This window comes from Ictidomys tridecemlineatus, chromosome 1, assembly GCF_052094955.1.
Source record: "Ictidomys tridecemlineatus isolate mIctTri1 chromosome 1, mIctTri1.hap1, whole genome shotgun sequence".
NCBI classification, from domain to species: Eukaryota; Metazoa; Chordata; class Mammalia; order Rodentia; family Sciuridae; genus Ictidomys; species Ictidomys tridecemlineatus.
In genome coordinates, this window is record NC_135477.1 from 223,553,532 (window position 1) to 223,573,694 (window position 20,163).

A 20,163-nucleotide genomic window follows, 5' to 3' on the forward strand; every position below is an offset into this window, starting at 1 on the left:
GCTATCTAAATTTTAGTCCTTTTTTATTGTTATATTTTTATTTTATATTATTAAATAGCTAACATTTTTGTAAAACATTGATTAAAAGAAAACACATCAAAACATAACAAATTATATTAAAAGATTATAATTAGTCCTTTTCAGTGTTTTCAAACTTTTACATATAATATGTCAGAATAAATTATCTTTATACTTAAGAAGTTTGGAGAAAAGAAGTATGAGCCTATTGTTCTTCAAAGTATTTAACTGAGGCAAATAGACTAATTAATGTTTGTTTAAAACATTCTACCTGTTGGGCATTTACACCAGGTCATGGAGACTGAAAAGGGATAAAACACACTCTTTTTTAACTTGCTTAAAATTTATCTAAGAGTGTATATTGTAATACTGAATAGGTTTGAACTTGGTGCAACATCAGCAAAGCCTTAGAAGCAAGAAAAAATACCACTCCTTTGATAAGTCCATGTAGGTTAGCTGGAATGTAAGTTGAGGCTGGATGAGGAAACAGGGTTTGATCCTCTTTAGGAAATATTGATATATTTTATAGAAGAGGAAGTTAGGAATTGTTGAAACTTTTAAAGAGGGTATGCCATGATCATGTCTTTAATTTTAAAGCTTATTTGCTTCATGTTACAGAAATAAATGGAGAGGAGCAAAACTAGGGTCAGAGACAAGGCCAGAGTTCCTAAAGTAATCTAGATGAGCAATTGAATTAAGGATATAAAGAGGAAAGAAAAACTGACTCTAAATATTTAGGATATAAGTTATGTGAGTTTGGTGTGCGTGGAGGTCTTCATAAGCAAAACTGAAGTAAACTAACTTGAAACAGATAGATTTCTTGGTAGCAATTTCAAGTATGTACAGGTGTGAAGATAGGGGAAATGTGGCTGGGGTCGAGGCTCAGTGGTAAAGCACTTGCCTAGTACCCCAGAGGCACTGGGTTCAATCCTCAGCACAACATAAAATAAAATAAATAAAATAAAGGTATTGTGTTCATCTACAACTAAAAAAAAAAAAAGATGGGGGAAATGACAGGCTGAAGGAAGAAAGTCCCCCGCCCCGAAAAAAAAAAAAAAAGAGGTGTGTGTGGAGGTGTTGCTCCTGTAGGTAACTGGGCTCAGTTTTGCTAGGGAAAACTATGTGGAACATGTAGGAGCAGGCTATAAGCATGGTTGAAGTCCTAATAATAAATGTTACCATGTCCCTCCCCATAGTTTTATTGGTGCATTATAATTGTACATATTTGTGGGATTTATTGTTACCTATTTTTACAGGTAAATGATATAACAATAAAATTTGGTCAGTATCATTCTCCAAATGTTGTCATCATAAAAGAGTACAGAATAAGAAGAGCTGAAGACTGACATTTGATGAAAATATCAGAGTTTTAATGAGTAAAAAAGGAAAATTAGGTAAGAGTTATCAGAGAGGGATAGGAAGTAGTGTCAGAGAAGCCAAAAAGGGAAAGTAGGTCAACAATGGGAGTTGAGAACAGAAATCATGAATTTGCAGTGGGCTTCATATCAAGTAACACCTAAAAATGTAAGCCATGGTTTCTGCTTATACTATAAATGCAAACCTATATTTTTGGGGCAATGAAAAACCATTAAGTATGTAAGACAAGTTTAAATTCATTATGGAAGAAACCTTCATATGGTTAAATGATGGTAACAAAGAACAAGTAACAAGAGAAAGTGGCACAGGAGAGGGAATGCAGATCCCTGTCAGATGGACAGATTAGACATAAGAAGCACAGGTTTGTCTTAAAAGTGAGGAAGGCCAACATTCCCTGGACAGGGTTCTGTATAGCCCAGCATCAAGATGTGTATAAATGTGGCTAGAATTGCATACACATTTGTAATGTGACTTTGACCCTCAAGAAAAAAAAAAAAACAAAAACTTTCTTCCTGTTGGATCTTGGATTTGTTTTGATAAATGGAATGCACTAGAAATGACCACTGTGACTCCTAGGTTAGATCTTTTTCAGATTACATTTTAACTTTTTTAAAAATCTGAGAATACCACATTGTGAAGAAGTCTCTTCTAGCCTACGAGAGGAGGGAGAGGCCTCATGGAGAAGAGCTGATGCTTTACCTGATGGTATGAACCACCTGACACATGAGTTAAGCCCTCTGGCATCAGCTAGCCCCCCACTGAGATACCAGATGAGTAAAGTCCTATGAATGAACCCAAGCAACAGGGGAATACCATGGTCCTCAAAATACTGAGAAACTATAAATAATTTTCTTGATTTAATCTACTCAGTGTTGGGGTGATTTGTTATACTGCAATGGTTGACTGAAACTGGAAGAAAAAAAATAAAGTTTTGGCCTTGTAGCCTCTCTCTCTCTCTCTCTCTCTCTCTCTCTCTCTCTCTCTCTCTCTCTCTCTCTCCACACACACACACACACACACCCCTCTCTCTCTTTCTTTTTGGAAAATAGTAGCTATAGTCATCTTGTGAGATTTTGGGGAGAGACAGTAAGGTGGTGGGATTGCAGAGATTCACTAAAATTGCCATAGGCCAGTCAGGCCTCTCTGGACAAGACAAAGTACTTTATGGCTGGTTGAGGGTAATTTGGAATGTAGTTCCTTACTAGGAAATAGATAGGCTTGAAAATCCCCTTTCAATTCTCATATTCCATCATCTGAATAAAACAAATGCAAATGTGTAAGGGGGAACCAGACTAGTTTGGAAAAATGTACTATGAACCAGGGGAATTGAATACAATGGATGAAACACTAGTCCTAAACAGTGGGCTGATCATAAAGCTACTGTGAGGTACAAAGCAGAAGGAAAGGGAGATTGTGGATGGTGCAGGGAATGTGCAGAGACAGAAGAATAAAGACTGAATATGGAGGATGAGGAGGAAGTGCAGGTAGATACAACATAGGATACAGCCTGCAGATACTGGGACAGGGAGGCTGAGCTTGCATTTGATCTTGAGGGCAATAAAAAAAGTACCTAGGAAATGGTGATAGCTGTAAAGTAACATGAGACAGCAACTGGAAGCATGGCCTATTGCATATTCTAAGGTATGTGAAGGTAAGGTATGAGAGCTCAGAAAGTTGTAGAATGTACTAGTCCATGATGAAGGCAGGAAGTCTGGGGCTTGGAACCAACAACAAAGAATAGAGTAGCAGGACCCAGGACATAAAAAATAATTCTGGGTATGTTCCATACACTGACAAGCATGAAGCTCTTGAAATTACATATATTTTACAACTTTAATCTTAAATAAACCTCACTTTCCTCAAGCTCATAAAAATAACAAGATCCAAGAAAAGTATTAGCACAGGGTTTATGGAATTTCAGGAATTTTCAGCCTTCCCAGACTCATCATGTTGCTCTTTTTTTTTTTTTTACAACACTGATTCCATTTTGTCTAATAATATAACCTACCATTTTTAAAATTTTGTATTCCTCTTTCTCTTATATTCCAGGAGAATAAAAGCTCTACAACAGCAGGCATTTTGGTTGTTTTTATTCACTTCTATATCCTTAGTGAATGTAAGAGTGTCAGGGCTGGGCAGAGTAGTGCACACCTGTAAACCCAGAGACTCAGGAGGCTGAGGCAGGAGGAACACAAGTTCAAGGTCAGCCTTAGCAACTTAGCAAGGCCCTAAGCCACTTAGTGAGACCCTGTCTCAAAATAAAAAATAAAAAGAGTGGGGATGTAGCTCAGTGCTAAAGCACCTCTGGGTTCAATTCCCAGCACTAAAGACAACAAAAACAACAAAAATCAATGCCAGGTTAAAAAATGATCATTTGGTGAGTGTTTATTGAATGAATAAATTAAGGACTATGTTAAATACTCTAAGAATCTGAATAAGGTAGACCTGGAAATTTTAGATCCATGTGACCAGCAAGGAAGTCTGAATTGTGAAATCTTTCTTATTTTAGAGGCTGGATATTTTGCTTAGGCAGAATGCCATAGATGCCTTGGCATGACATGGAAGGCATTTCACCAGAACGAGGTTCTACAGAATTCCTGTTAGAGGAGAAGAATTGACCAAAAACTCGGAAGGTTATTTATTGTTCAAAGTCCTGGACTTGACACATTCTTGTTTCATAAAACCTGTGGCAATTCATTCTGAGTCGCATTTTCCTGTTTAGAAAATGACTATGATGACAACATCCGCCCAAACCCACTAGGTTAATGTGAAACCCCCAGGCATACTGTTTCAGAGACTGTGGGTTTTATCATTTTAAAATGTAATGCAAGTTGGCTTTAGTTGACTACATTTTATTTTTATTAGAATTTGGGAGTTTTCTGGCACTTTTGCAATGATTTGTCTACAGATTAAAAGAATTATAGAATGTTCTGAACATCATTACAGATCTCTTGAGAAACCTAATAAATTCAAGGATCATCAAAGTAAGAGAATACCTTTTTTCCAAATATCATAAAAGTTAGTGCAGTGAGAAATTTCTTTGGTTTGTAAGTCATTCTTGTTATTATGACTATTATTATATCTATGTAAAGAGTAGCTGGTTTCTGATGTTCCTGTTTTATATTTATGCCTACCCCCCAATAAAGAATAGTTTTATGAAGAGGAGTGTCTCATAATTATAATATTTCATTAACGACCCTTTTTACCACTTTCTTATGTCTAGTACGTAGATCAAACCAAAATCACTCTCAGAGCACCACACATTCCCTGTCAATTTTCTTTTAAAAAGTAAATAAAGTAAGTGTTCAGTCACTGGAGAGACTGAAACTTACCTGCTGACCCCATTAGCCATAGTGATTTTGCTCATGGATGATAGGGGGGTGGCAAAGAAGTGAGCCAAAGAAATGACAGGTTTGGTAGGGAGAAAATTTTAATTTCAAAGCCTTTATAAACAATGTAAAATAAACATTAAAATCTAAAAGAGAAAATGTTAGAAAGTCCTCCTCTCAAACTTGCATAGTCCTTATTTAAAAGATACACATATTGGAAACAGGGCCTCAATTACTTGGTCCACTGGTACCCCTACCTGGCATAGAGCAGAGTCCCCCAGGGAAAAGATAGGAGGAAATCATATTTTGATACACATTGGACTGAGGAGGGTAGGGAGGGATCTACAACTTGAAAATCTATCTCGGAAAGACAGACCCACTAAAAGTCATGAAGCCACCAAGAGAGGTTGCTTAAACAGCGATAAAAAGGCTCCATACAGCTAAATAAATAAATAAATAAATAAATAAATAAATAAATAAATAAAGTAAGTAAGTAAGTAAGTAAGCAAAGGACCAACAGAGAGTGGAAAGTCCCAAACCACATCTTGCATTTTCCCACTTAGCTGAGACTTTGCCATGCTGATGACTACAGGAAAAAAATCTGGAAGACTTTTGTACAGTGCTGAGGATATTTAGATATTTAGATTTCTTCTCTTCAAAACAGATTTATGAGGCTAATTGTGCTCTTTCTGGATTCTTCTGAGCTGCACTGCAACTACTTGGATGCTCCTGTTCCTGGTCTCCATAATGAACAACGGCTGATTTTAATCAGAGGTATAATGTGCTCTGCTACTGAGAAAATGTGGCTTCACTAGGAATAGATCAGCAAGGTTCTTTTCTTTAGTGCTAGAACCACGAGGTAATATGGGTCAAGATGATTTTTTTTCCAGTCATAGGTGGTTGAACTTTCAAAACATGAGCAGTAAATATGATTTATGAAGGTGCTCACCCTTGGAAAAAATTAAATAATAGAACCCGTGTTCCCTAAACAATTATTCCATAGTTCAGTTCCCAAAGTAAGTCTGCATTCTATCTGATTTTATAAACACAGACTATCCAAACATGTTTCTACGATTTATTTTGCATCATCAGTGCCTGCATCTCTTTAGAACAATATGTGGCTACCATGCCATCCTTAAAGGTTGCAAATTTAGATACTGACGTTTGCTTACTTTGAAATTTACATCTTTTTGGTTACTCTGATTTTTCACAATTTTTCCATAAAATCATTGCAAATATGAAATGTCAAAGGGAATTACAGTAGATGCTCACAAACTCTACATGTTAATATGTAAAGTCTAGTGCTTACCACAAGGGTGGTTATTATCAACATTTACTTTTTAATATAGTACTAATAAGGGGAAAAGCATGAGTCTTAGAGTGAGACTTAAGATCTATTTCCAGTTCTGGCCATTAATAGTGACATACCTCTAGAAGAGTCTCTTTATTTTTTATATGGTTGCTTTTCAATGGTGGTAACAGAATATTAATCTAGATCCAGTTCCTCAGTCAACACACAATCACTGAGTGCATATTATGTTCAAGGCCTCCTGATAGACATAGTATGCAGGGCTGCAAGTGCTCCAAAGCCAGTCCTTGCTCACTAGGCATTTCCCCTACTGTGTGAACTTCTCCCCTTTACTCATATTTCAGTTTGAGGTTTTCAACTATCTAGACATTATCTTGAACTCAAGCTGTTTAAAAATAGATTCATTCACTTCCTAATAAAATTTATTTTCATTTCTTGTATACATATATGTCTCTGGCAAGGAGTACCCAATTACCTATTAATCTGGTACAGAAATTTCGGAATATGTCTGACCCTTCCTACACTGTCATTTTACATTTTCACAGTTTCACCAAAGATTCATCTAAGTGTATTCTAGATACATCTTTCTTTTATTTATAGAATAGGGTCTAATCTCATAAGCAGTAGATTGTGGCTCCTGCTTGTCTAGTTTTCAGACACTCCTTTCTCCATTCCAATATGTATGTAATTTCTCAAACTAAACCTCATGAAACAACCAACAATGTCTTCTCATTGCCTATATGTAATGTCCAGACTCTTTTGATTGGCTTTTAAAGTCTCTCATCCTTTCCCCTTCTACCTTCCCAGTATCAGATCTGCCTACTTACCAGCACTTACAGTTAAGTCTACCCTTGCTTGAGTGACTTTTCTGCTTAAAGTGATATTTCTTGTTCTCATATTGATAGGTAACTCATTTTTTGAGACTCAGCTCAACATCATCTATTTTTGAATGCCAATTAAGTTTATCTATTCCAGATTGCTTGGTAGATTATTTATTCCTAATTATTTCATATATGTTACCTACTATTTTTTATAGTTGTCTTATGCTGATATTCCCCATAAATTTAGAATGATACAGACACATATGGTGTACCACATTAATACTTGTGGCTTGATTGACCCACATGCATGCTATGACAAAAGAAAAAAAATTGCAGTACACTAAAAAACATTCACAGAGATAACTAAATTAGATTTAATGAATGAGACAAGATTTATGAGTCATGGTCTCTGATCTCAAAAAGGCCTTATTATTAACATTATCTTACAAATGTATACAGAATTCTGAATGGTCTGCCTAAAGGTAAATTCAGTGAATATTTACATTATTAGCAACATATTTTCACAACATATTCTCACAACATATTCTTACTGGCCCATCTATTCATTCTTTTGATTCCCTTCCCACCAACACCCAATACTGGTCTTTCTTTTTTCTCAACTACATCTTCACCTCTCCAAAAATAGGATAAATTTGGAAAAATAATTTGTCTTGACATCAAGGTCTCATTCAGGCTAGATTTTTCTTTTTCCCATTCTATGACGTTCTGATGCCTTGAAAAAAAAAGGGAGTAGAGAACTTAATGTAAACCTAACAATAAGATATAAAGTGTGAGATACAGAAAGAAAAGATCAAATAGTGGCACTGAGGAAATATGATTTCTTTAACTCTATTACAGTCCATTTAGATAATTAAGGACTTCTGATGTCGAACTGCTCTAAAAGCAGAGAGATAGGACATCATTATGATTTGAATAATAAAGAGAGGACATTATGGTCCACCTCATGTTAGATAGGGCAGGAATGTTTGGAGGTAAAGTAATTAGATTATGAGTGCTGTAACCTAGTCAGGGGATTTGTAATTTGGTGGATTTGTAATATGAATGAATTGGTGGGTAGTAACTGTAGACAGGTGAGGCATGACTAGAGGAAGTAGGCCACTGGATATACCACTGGGGATTATATTTTTTTCCTGGTGTTTCTCTTTCTCTTGTCTTTCCGTTTTTCCATCTGTCTCTCTCTCTTTCCACCTGTCTTTCTGTCTCTCGCTCTCTCTCTCTCTGTCCCCCTCTCTCTGTCCTCCTCTCTCTGTCCCTCTGTCTCTACTTCTCCCTCTCTCTCACTCTTTCTCTACTTCCTGGCTGCCAGGAGCTAAGCAGCTCTCCTCTGCCATGTCCTTCCACCATGATGTTCTGCCTCATGTCAGGCTCAGACCAACTGAACCTCTGAAACCATGAGCCCCAAATAAAAATTTTCTCCTCTCAGTTGTTCTTGTCAGATATTTTAGTCAAAGGGATGTCATATAATGCAGACTAACATATAGGACTACATGGGAGAAAAAACAGGTTTTTCTTTTATGTGAGAAATAAAATAAAATAAAATGGAATGAAATTGTCCAAATGGTATATGAATATACCACAGTGAATTCCACTTCATGTATATATAAAGCACCAATTAAAAACAACAATAAATAAACAGAAGGAAGATTAATAGAGTAGATAAAAGGAAAAAGGAAGCAGGAGGAGGGAAGGGAAAAATGAGGAAGTACTAGGGACTGAGATGGAGCAGATTATACTCCGTGCATGCGTGATTATGTCACAACAAACACCATTATTATGTATAACTATAATGTGCTAATAAAAGTATCTGAAATAAAAATAAAATAGGACAAAATATAAAATAAAATAATAAAGAAGAGAATTTCATAAAGTATTTTAACAATATTTGACCATCCTTTACAAAGATGCTTCATTTTAAGTAGGTGGTTTTAGTCTCTAGAGTTTGCTATTTCCTATATTCCTCTTTAAAATTTATGTATCTATTAGTAATTAATAAAAATTAATTTCATAAGTGTTATGTAAACTTTGCATTTTTAAAGAAAAACTCACTACAGTTTATTGTTACTATGCACACAGAGAAACCTGACTTGTCATCTATTCACCATTATTCTCCCACAGATGAACCTCTCTGAACTGCAAGTATAATTATAAAAGAATAAAATTGGTGTCTAGTGCCTAAAACAATATTTTATCTGTTTAGCCTTAAAAACTTGGTGGGGGGTGATGGAAGTGAAGAGTATAGGATAGATGGATGGAGGATTTAAAAACCCATCATATTATTAGGTTTCTTTCTTTTCTTTTTTTTTTTTTAGTTGTAGTTGGGCATAATACGTTTATTTTACTTATTTATTTATTTTTATGTGGTGCTGAGGATCAAACCCAGCACCTTCTATATGCTAGGCATGCACTTTACTGCTGAGCCACTACTATTAGATTTCTTATCTAGGATATTTGTTAAAAGAGTTGAAGAATTAAGTGCTTTCCCAAAATCTAGTGTATACCTAGCATATAATATTTATCCTTAGAAAATGTGAGAACTCAAATCATTACCCTTGATAGTCTTTAGGGGAATATTATTAACCAAGTCTAAAAGATGAAGCAAGATATATATCTATTCTTCTGTGAAATAATTATTGAGGGCCAATAATTCACTGTTATCCAAGCAGATATGAAGTTCTTTCTGTTTATTATTGTGGTTGCTGGAAAAATGAGCTTATTTAAGTTATTAGACTGAAGTGAAATTTAACTCCTGCTCATTTTTCTACAATATTCACTTTTAGAAATCACCTTTACTACAAAACAAAATAAATGAACTCTAATTATTCGCTTGACATAAACTTTAATAACTTAAAATGCCTAAAGAATCTGACCAAAAAAATTAACTTAACCAAATATTAACAGGTTTGAAGGGTATAAACAGAAATCCAATAAGGTTCATTATAAATAATGGACCAAACATAGTAAATCAATTAAGCACCAAAGATATAAGCTCCCAAATATGGAAGTGTAATTAAACCTTTCAGGGCATCATCTCATCTTCTTTCAATCCTTCCTACTAAATTTCCATCAAGTGTATTCAAGTTATTCTAAAATGAGAACAATTAAGAAACTTTTACCAAAAAACATGACTACTAAATAATGACTGTTGTGGATAGGACCCTCCTTGAGGTCAATTCAGGATTCAACAGAAATCACTAACCACTTCCTCTAACAAAGCCAAGGAATTTTCTTTCTTTTACTTTAAATCACTTTCTGTTACCAAATGGTCAGATTGTATTTGCTAGCATTAATGATTCATTCTGTTAAATCTCATTCATTAAAAAAACTGTACCAATTAATATTTTCTATTACCTTGTAAAATAACTAAACAACAATAACAAAATCCACTGGCTTACCATTTTCCTTCTTCATTTTCATATTGTTGAACTGTGTATCCAAACATATCTTCCACGGGGCCACTGAAATTCATTGCATTTTTCACATCAACATTGAATGATACGCAGAAGCCTAGAACAACTTTAAGAGGGAAAACAAAGTCAAGTTACACAACATTAGCTAAGATCTCATCGTGTTTTGAATTATGGAAGGCATTCTTGAGGTTACCACTGAAGGCTGTTTTCTTATTTAAAAAGACCAGGGAAGCTCAAAGAATGAGAACTTCGAGGAAGATCCTGATTTTAACTGTATTACCAACTAAAAATCAATATGATGGCTTTAAAAAAGACAAGTATTAACATGCAGACAAAATTCCAGAGCAATTTAGTATCTGTACCATTTCCAGAGATAATAATTTTAAAAATGTGTTGGATAGTCCCAGAAACTTAGAATGATTAGTGCAGTTGCAGATAATTTTCCAGTAGTGAGCCTGACAGAGAATCTCAGCTGCTGGTGAACTACACACAGCCTCATTTCCCTGTTTCAACCACAGAATAGTTGACTTAAAGCCTGGCGGGAAGAAGATTTCTCCTTGCTGCTTCTAAAAGGAAAGGCAAGCTGTCTGTATCCATCAAGGGATGGCTTCCCACATAGGCCTGAGATGTGTTGTTTCCCTTCCTTAATCAAGGTGTGGGTAGAAGCTTGCACATTGTAGATTGAAAGATGTCATGTTGAAGCAGCAAGGCTGACAGCTGACATCTCCTTATAATGTTGCTGCTCATAACCTCACAAGTGGCTGTCCGGATTGAGTTAGATGATATATCCAAAAGTTTACTCAATGCCTGGCACCTTCTATATATTCAATGAGAAATAATTCTCCTCAATTTCCTTTTGGTCTAGGTAGTGGGAAATCCTTTAATAAATGAGACTGTCTCCTAAAGGGGTTCTGGAATTGTATACACAAATTGATGATGCCAAATTCCTCATTGGGTGCTGGTTTATAATGTGTACTTGAAAATTTCCCAAGTATTCCCCTCCTGGTTATAACGAAGAACTCTTTGCAAAAAGCACACTGCCTTATAAATCACAGCACATCAAAGGATATATTTGGAGATAAAAATTCAGTTTCCTTTCTCAAAACCTTACAGCCACAAGGATTCTGAAATATTCTCTCTCACAGTCTTACAGATTCTGAGTGGATTTAGTCACTCCAATCTTATAACCCTTACTATAAACTTCCCCATAAATACAGTCTAAATCCAGACTATTCTAATTTCTAATCTTCAAATTTTTGTAACAATAATAAGTGCTTATGTGATGCACAGGATTCTGAGTTAACTTATAAAAAATTTATTCTTCAAGGAAATGAACAAAAAAAGATATTTTACACTGCGTAGATCTATTTATAAAGTATTACTTGATCTCCGCTATTTAGAAGTAATCTCTTTTCTAACTACTCAAACCTTTTCTTTCCCTTTTTAAGAAAACTCTGAGAAGTAGCTGTTAAATACTGTCTACACTGTAGTTATCTAAGTGAGTTTCTTTCCTAGATTGAATTGTTCTTAAAAGCTGAGACGATTTTACAAGTCTCGCACAGCTCTCTGTACAGACAGGCAATAACGTATTTGTAGACTGAAAGATAACCTGCTGAAGGAGGAAGCGTTCCAACTGTAGTTGGAAATGAACTGGATGCTATTCCATCCTAGTTAAGGAATACTTTTCAAATAGATTTTTAAGGGGAGAGACAGATAAGATTTGGCAGTTGAAAAAAAAAGTACATATCGAGGATTTGGGAGGGCAAGTAGCAAGACACAGGACAGGACAAATATGGTTGCAAGATCATGAAGAGATTTGCTTGGCTGGTGTGAAGAAAAGGAAAATGAATGGACGAATAGCACACATCCTTTTATGTACATTTCCTACTCATTCTTCCAGAGTAATGAAGAACAGCTGGTTACTGTCTTCTGTATAATTATCTTTCATATATTTGAAGTTTGTTTTAAACACCACATACTAGATCTCTATTCCAAGCTAAACAGTATATGCTCACAGGTTATATTTATTAATTTTTTGAACAATCTCAACACACTTTTCACATGAGAAACATACAAAATAAGATTTCTACAGCAAGGTCACTCTATTTTGACACTATTGACACTAGGGGTTCATCCTGGGTTGAGGGGTGTTTAGCAGTATCTCTGGTCCCTATGCACATGATGCCAGTATCACTGCCTGAGTTGTCACAGTCAAAAATGTCTTTAGGACACTATGGCCAAAATCGCCCTCATCCGAAAACAAGCATTTAACACATAAAGATCAGAACACCATCACCAATTATTTTGTTAAAGAAGGTGACCGAACCCCAACTAAGGACCACAGAGCAGTAGCATCTGCCTTGTCTAGGAGCTTGCAAGGACTGTAGAATCTCAGGCTCCACCCAGACTGCCTCAATCAGCATCTCTTCCCCAACAAGATCCCTGGGGAACCGTATTCCTACTGGAGTCTGAGAAGCACAGGTCTATAACATGTTACTTCTTTTTTTTTTCCCCCACAATTTCCATGCAGGTAATGAAATTTACCTAAGTTGAAGGTGCTCAACAGGATTTAGGCAAAAGGGGGACAGAGTTCTCCTAACTTAAGGTCCACTTCACCTTGTTAAAGTATTTTTCCAATGCATCGTTACCTTTAGTAAATGATCTCCCAAAGCCCATTCTTGTTACTTCCTTAGTGTAAGACCAAGAGCTTGTGGTTTCCTTTTGGGGCCTGTTTATTCTACATGTTGTATGGAATGTCTGGGGGTGTTTGCTGCACTTTTTAAAAATTTCCTGTCCTTAGAATTCTACAGGCAATTTGCCTGAAGTGATTGTAAATCAGTCTCTTTCATGTTTTCTGAGGCACCAAGGAGCCTGAAGCATAGGAGATGACATTAAAAAATAGTTTACATCTTGTTCTTTTGATTTAAAGGAGTGAGTAAACAGTAAAATCAGCTTCTCATAATTTTTAATTCAACATTCATTTTGGAACTTAGAACTTTATGTACCATAAGTGAAGCAAAATCATATTTATTCTCAACCAAAGCAAAAAACCAAAAACCAAAACCAAAACAGACTGGTGTGTTTTAAGAAGCTACATAGGGAAAATAGGTAAATAGCTACATTTTCAATACTTATTGAATATTTATTGAAAATGATGGAAAATAAAACAGAAAATTATCAGATATCAAAAGTATATTCTGATTTTACATGTATCATCAAGAGAAGTTTTCTCCTTAAGAATAACAACAACTGTATTGTGTAACTTATGTGGTATTCTTTATTCATCCCATTAAATTTTCCAACAACCCTACAATCAAACACAATCATTTTCATCATTATATGGATGAGAAGAAGAAAGCTCAAGAAAACCAAGAAATTTTCCCACATTTCCACAGGATTCCAAAATCCAAAGCATTAATCACCATTCACATTGAGTCAGTTTTTATATCTTGTCCTTAAAACTGGCAAGTGCTAGGGAAAGGTGACAAGAGACGGAGTTTAGAAGAGAGGTACATGTAATGAATTAGGATGAGTCTATATAATTCCATATTTTCCGAGGCAAATTTAAGGAGGAGGCTTTTCTTCACTGGTGATAGGCTGGAGAGGATTTGGGGAATGAGGGATAGGTTGGCTAAGAAGTTATGGCTCCAGAGCTCAGCTAAAGCTTCTTGAGGGTTTCAGTTAAAACATACATTTAGGCAGAAAGAAATTAAAATACTTGCTCCTGTTCAAATAAGGTTATAAGAGGATTAAAAGAGAAGAAGAAGAAGATATGATTGTGGATGTTAAAGACTGCCTATGTAAAATAAATTATTTTATACAATCTTTTCCCCCCCAGAATGAAATTTGATGTGTAAGACAAATAAGTAGGAGAAAGAAAGGCAGAACATAACCTACAGTTCCAAGGAGTTTCCTTGCTTAAAAACATTTCCATATAAATAATAGTAGTGAGCAATTCAATAACCTGTGGAGGTTAGGAATAGAAGCTCAAGTAGGTTGAGTGATTTGTCCAAGGCCAGGCTACACTGGCAACAGAGGCAGGACTTCACCAATTGGTCTTCTGAAGTCAAACCCTGGACTTTCTCTAATTGAAGTGCTATTGAGTTAGCTAAATTAAGGAGGTATTTTATTTCAAAATAATGCTCAAATAGCCCATGATGGCTCATAAGGTTTTGGAATATTTGAAGCTAGGCCAGACAAAAAGCTGAATGAAGGTGGCAGAATCTGAGCATCTCTGTTGACTCCAGTGGAAGGAAGTTCTCCTTAACTCCTCACATCTCTGAATCTAACAAGAGTCACTGTAGCATGCTTGATTGTTTCTTTGAAAAACAAAATCTGTACTTGAGGAGTTGTCCCAGGATTCTTGCTATAATAATATTTGGATGGAAATATTTACTAGTTAATGGAACTCTTTACATTGTAAATTTTAAGTCCAATACAAGAGAGTATCAGATAAATGATGACGAGGGAGCTGTACTGAAATGCTGTTGCTTTACTTCAATATCTGCTTGTGCATATTTATCCAATCTAGAAATAGAAGTTATGAAATTAATTTTACTTTATTATTTTAATATAGTGAAATAATATAAGATTCAGATTGGAGATAATAATAATTGCATTTGAACAATGAATTGATGGGGCTGGGGTTGTGGCTCAGCAGTAGAGTGCTCGCCTAGCACGTGCGAAGCCCTGGGTTCAGTCCTCAGCACCACATAAAAATAAATAAAATAAAGTTGTTTTTTTTTTTTAAAGAGTGAATTGATAGATTTTTAGAGTAAATTCCTTGACGATATAGAAAGATGGTGATCTTTGGAGATATATGATCCAGCTATACCATGAATATAACCAAGTCTTTACTCTGATTAGATATATGCCAGATCCTGGAAATACAGGATCTGTTTCCACAGAGCTTGTATCCTAGCTGGAAAAAAAATAACAAATGACTTAACTTTTACAAGCCTCAGTTTATCATACTTAAACCTAGCCAACAAATATCTCCCAGGCATTGGTTACTGTATGAAACACAAATTATGCATGCAGTAACAGAGAATGCCTGATAAATGAGTCAATCAACTCCTTAGGTAGAATCCACATAGCTAATTTACTATCTGGAAGAGGAGAGATTTCTTTCAGAAGATGCTTCCCTCATTGTGATGACTATTTGTGTGTTGAATAGTCATATAAATGTGCTATATCAATGGGTAAAGCACAGCGAATTCATTGACTCATTTCCATAGCAGACTCCCTGTTTCTCAACCTGGCTGCAATGACATGGGTAAAGAAAAAGATGACAGGCCTTCTAATTAGAAGAGCTAGCCGTGGAGGAGGAGCAGAGGTAACACACATCCTTACATCACTCACCCAGATCCCTTAGATTTTCAACTCAGTTCCTCAAGATGAAGTGTATATTTATGATGCCATTCAGGATCTGAGCCAGTGAGTGACAAGCTGACTCTGAACTCCAATGACAATCTACTCTCATCTAACCTGGTTCAAGGATTGCAAGTCTCCTCCAAATACAGGGCAACTCTGCAGTGACTCCTTCTAGCCTTATCAAACAAGTCACAGTCCTTGGCCACCTGAGAATGAGAAAGCACACCTGGGCAGTATGCTTTCTGTGGTGCAGAGCTGTCTACCCCCCTAATCTTCCCACATATGAGCACTTGTACCTCCTGGGCAGCTTTAACACTTGTGCTGACATGCCTGGTATTTGTTCTGCTAGAATGCACATAAACTCCTGAGGTCATACATGCTCACTATAATTTGTCATATGATGGATATATCATGTATTTTCAAGGACTCCAAATTTCCCTTTTTTCTCTTTAGATTCAGAAAAAAATATTGATTCAGCTTTGTGGCAATGTATGGGATTGGAAGAAAAGTATTTTAGTGATGAAACTGGTTAAAATTGAAAGCCCTTTCCCCTACCTTGAAAAATATGACATCATTAGACTATTCCTATTATGGATCTAAAATCTTAGTTAGTTTAATTACTCTTATTAGGCTAAGTGGATCTTAATTTTGGGTTTATAATGTTACTATAGATATGAAATTTGATGGTGAGTATAATTGGATCTGTCCAAAAAGGCTATAGAATTGCACATTCTAGTTGATTTGAAATCTGAGATGATCATTTTCATAGCATTTCAATCTTAAGAAGATGTCTAGTGGTAGAGACATGAGAAAAAAAAAACAATAATATGCCAAAGAGTATAGAATAAACAAAAGTTTTTCCATATGTCCTCATACTCTCAAGTTTAGGAAATTTATATTTGCTGTAAAAATAATATATCCAACTTTGTATCTTCCTCAATAAATGGAACTTCCTGATAACAGTGAAAGGTAGAAAAAAATCTGGCTCAATAAACGTTGACAATCAGAGTTCTTTCATCAGAAATGATGAAATAGGTCAACAAGATATCCAACTCCATCAGCAACCAGAAATGCCATTCAAGTGACTGGGTAGTCATGAGATTGATTTTCAAGTTTCTTCCTAGGAGGCTACTTTTTAACTTTAGTTCTCTGTAGTAGGTAAATTTTTGTAAGCTTTGAATTTTAGTTCTGAAATTCTGTGAGTCTCAAGTTACTACAAATGGTATTTGAACTTCAGGCCACATATGGGTGTGTTCAAGATGGTATTGTCGTAAACTGGTTTTTGAACTTCAAAGTGAACCTGTGTACCTATGTTTATCTGTATATGACCAGTGAGAAGAAGGCAAGGAAGCATAATTCTGGCACATGGTAGGTATTTAAAACAAGTTTGTTGGGTGGAACAGAATGGAACAAATAAAAATAAGAACTTTTAGTATAAAGGTCATTTTGGCCGTAAAAACTGTGTCTCCTTTCATAAGTGCTACCCAGATTACTGAACTCCACCAGAATGTTTCCCAAACATCCTTTGTTAAAAATCCCCCTTGAAAATTTTGACATACGTTTGTTCTTCCATAGTGTTTATTTTCTTTGTAGTATCTACAGACATCTGCTCATGGCCCCATATCCTCCCACCACAAATAATTACATGCTTTGCCGGCTCCTTTCAGACTGTCCCCACTCTGAATCTTGGAAATTCTTAATCAGTCTCAGAACCCAACCCACTGCACCCTGTCAGCATCATGTTCTGGTTCTGTATTTTACAGGATAAAAAAGCTGCAGAACCTCAGGGGTCCCTGGATCCCACTGTGGGAATACAACCCATGTGTTTGTACAAGCAACATGAGCACAGGACTCTGTTCTCCAGCTGCCTTGGCATCTTTAGAGCTGAAATCACTAATTTCTGTGACTCTGCAGCATGGAGCACTGCATATGGAAAGGCGTATTACACTTCAAAACAAAGCAGGATGGCGTCATCTTGAAATGTTTACCAAGAAATATGAGATTTGCTGTCTTGGGATATATCAGAACTTGACAAACAGCTGTACATGTTAGTGGTATCTTCAATGGATTTTATTAACTTACATATAATGTCTTCTCAGTGGTGTATATGAATGAGACAGTAAGGCAATTCCAGTGTTTATTTTTAATACATACAACAGGTACTTCCAAGGGTCAGGAAAGAAAAGAGGTAGTATGCATTGTAAAGTAAATTATTTTCAATATACCTAATATGCTTAACTGACAATTTCAAATTCCAGACACTAACAAATTCCAATATTGATTCTCCTCACCAATTAATTAATAGGATAATTTTTCTGAATGAGCTTTTGGAAGACATACACATGTCCAAGTGTGTGGGTTAATGGGAAATATGGTTTCAAAATACTTCCATTATTTCACCAGGGCCAATAAGCTACCCACTTCTTGTTTGTTTTTATATATGTTTAATAACTCTAATGGAAATTAGAAGATTGAAAATCATTTTATTAACCTGCATATGTCTCTTGACTTTTCTGACCCATGAGGCTACCTGTTGTGCCTATAAACAAAAATAACCACAGGACTGGCAAATATTGCTGGCACATATATCTCCTTGAGAAGAAATTCTATGTAAGTCACTAAAATTTACTAAAAAGAATAATGGTTAATGAAGGTACAGTCTTGGTTAATAAAGGTACAGTCTTGCATTCAGTTTTCTTCTTCTAATGCATCAATAAACAAAGTGCAGATCAATATCTGGGTAAGATTTGACCTTAAGATAGAACCAGTGGCATCTCAAAAATGTAAAGAGAAAAAAAAGATTATCCAGTTAATTCATGTCCAAATAGTAGAGGAAGAGCCAAAAAAAATTTCTCTTTCTGTAATGTAAAATTCAGAGATTGTAGCTAAAATTAAGTAAGAATATACTTCAGTGCAATCAAAAGACAAAATAGAGTCAAATGGAAAAGAATAGCTACACTACAAAAAAACAAACAATCCAATCAACAAATGGGCCAAAGATCTAAACAGACACTTCACAGAGGAGGACATACAATCAATCAACAAGTACACAAAAAATGCTCACCATCTCTAGCTATCAGAGAAATGCAAATTAAAACCACTCTAAGATACCATCTCACTCCAGTAAGAAAGGCAGCCATTATGAAGTCAAACAGTAACAAGTGCTGTCGAGGATGTGGGGATAAAGGTACACTTGTACATTGCTGGTGGGACTGCAAACTGGTGCAGCCAATTTGGAGGGCAGTATGGAGATTCCTTGGAAAGCTGGGAATGGAACCAGCATTTGACCCAGCTATTCCCCTTCTCGGACTATACCCAAAAGACCTAAAATGAGCATACTACAGGGACACAGCTGCATCAATGTTCATAGCAGCACAATTCACAATAGCTAGACTGTGGAACCAACCCAGATGCCCTTCAACAGATGAAGGGATTAAAAAATGTGGCATTTATACACAATGGAATATTACTCAGCATTAAAAAATAACAAAATCATGGCATTTGCAGGGAAATGGATGGCACTAGAGCAAATTATGCTAAGCGAAGTTAGCCAATCCCTAAAAAACAAATGCCGAATGTCTTCTCTGATATAAGGGAGGTGACTCAAAACAGAGTAGGAAGGAAGAGCATGAGAAGAAGATTAACACAAAACAAGGAAAAGAGGATGGAGGGAAAGGGAGGGTGAAGGGGAATTGCACGGAAGACGGAAGGACACCCTCATGGGTTCACAAAATACATATACAATGGTGTGAGGGGAAAAAAAAGAGAAAGAGAGAGAGATAAGTGTCACAGTAGAATGGGTAGAGAATAGTGATGGGAGGGGACGGGAGGGGAGGGTGGAGAGGGAGGGCAGCAGAATACAACTGACACTAGGATTGCTGTATGTATACATATGGCTATATAACCAATCTGATTCTGCAATCTGTACACGTGGAAAAATGAGAATTCACACCCTATTTGAATCAAATGATGATATGTCAAGATCATTGTATTGTCTTGAGCAACTAATAACAAAAAAGAATAGCTACACTGTTTTCAAATATGCATGTTACCTCAAAACATTTATTTAGATTGTTGAAATTTGAAGAGTAAAAGTTAAAAACTTTTAAAAAAATGTTATCATTCCTATTACTGTTTAGTATCACCCATAAAGTATAATAGGTATTCTTCAATAGAAAAATTCCAACATGTAAAAAACATCAATTGGTTGTGATTTTTTAGATATGAAAACAGTTATTGACATTCTGATTCAGCTACATTATTCTTTCAAGAAGGGAGTAGGCCTAGATTTTCAAAAATGTTTTAATTAGAGTGCAAGGTTTTAAGGACACAATGAACACAAAAAATGAGGTCTACCCACATTTTATTTTGCCATAGGCCCTAAATTTTGCTTTTCAAGACCTCTCATTCTTTTATGTGCTGTATGATTTAGAAGCAGGAATATATTTGATAAAGTTCTGTTTTTGGGGGGGCCACTCAGAATGGAACCTAGGACCTGGCACACGTTA

General features: G+C 35.8%; 1 protein-coding gene across 1 annotated transcript in view; it reads right to left on the minus strand.

Moving 5' to 3' along the window:
- Positions 1-20,163, minus strand: part of Itga1 (integrin subunit alpha 1) — a 151,686-nt gene that overhangs the window by 88,582 nt on the left and 42,941 nt on the right. The window contains exon 2 of the mRNA XM_005319647.4: positions 10,268-10,388. Within this exon, the coding sequence (XP_005319704.1) occupies positions 10,268-10,388 (121 nt within the window). The remainder of the gene's footprint in view (positions 1-10,267; positions 10,389-20,163) is intronic.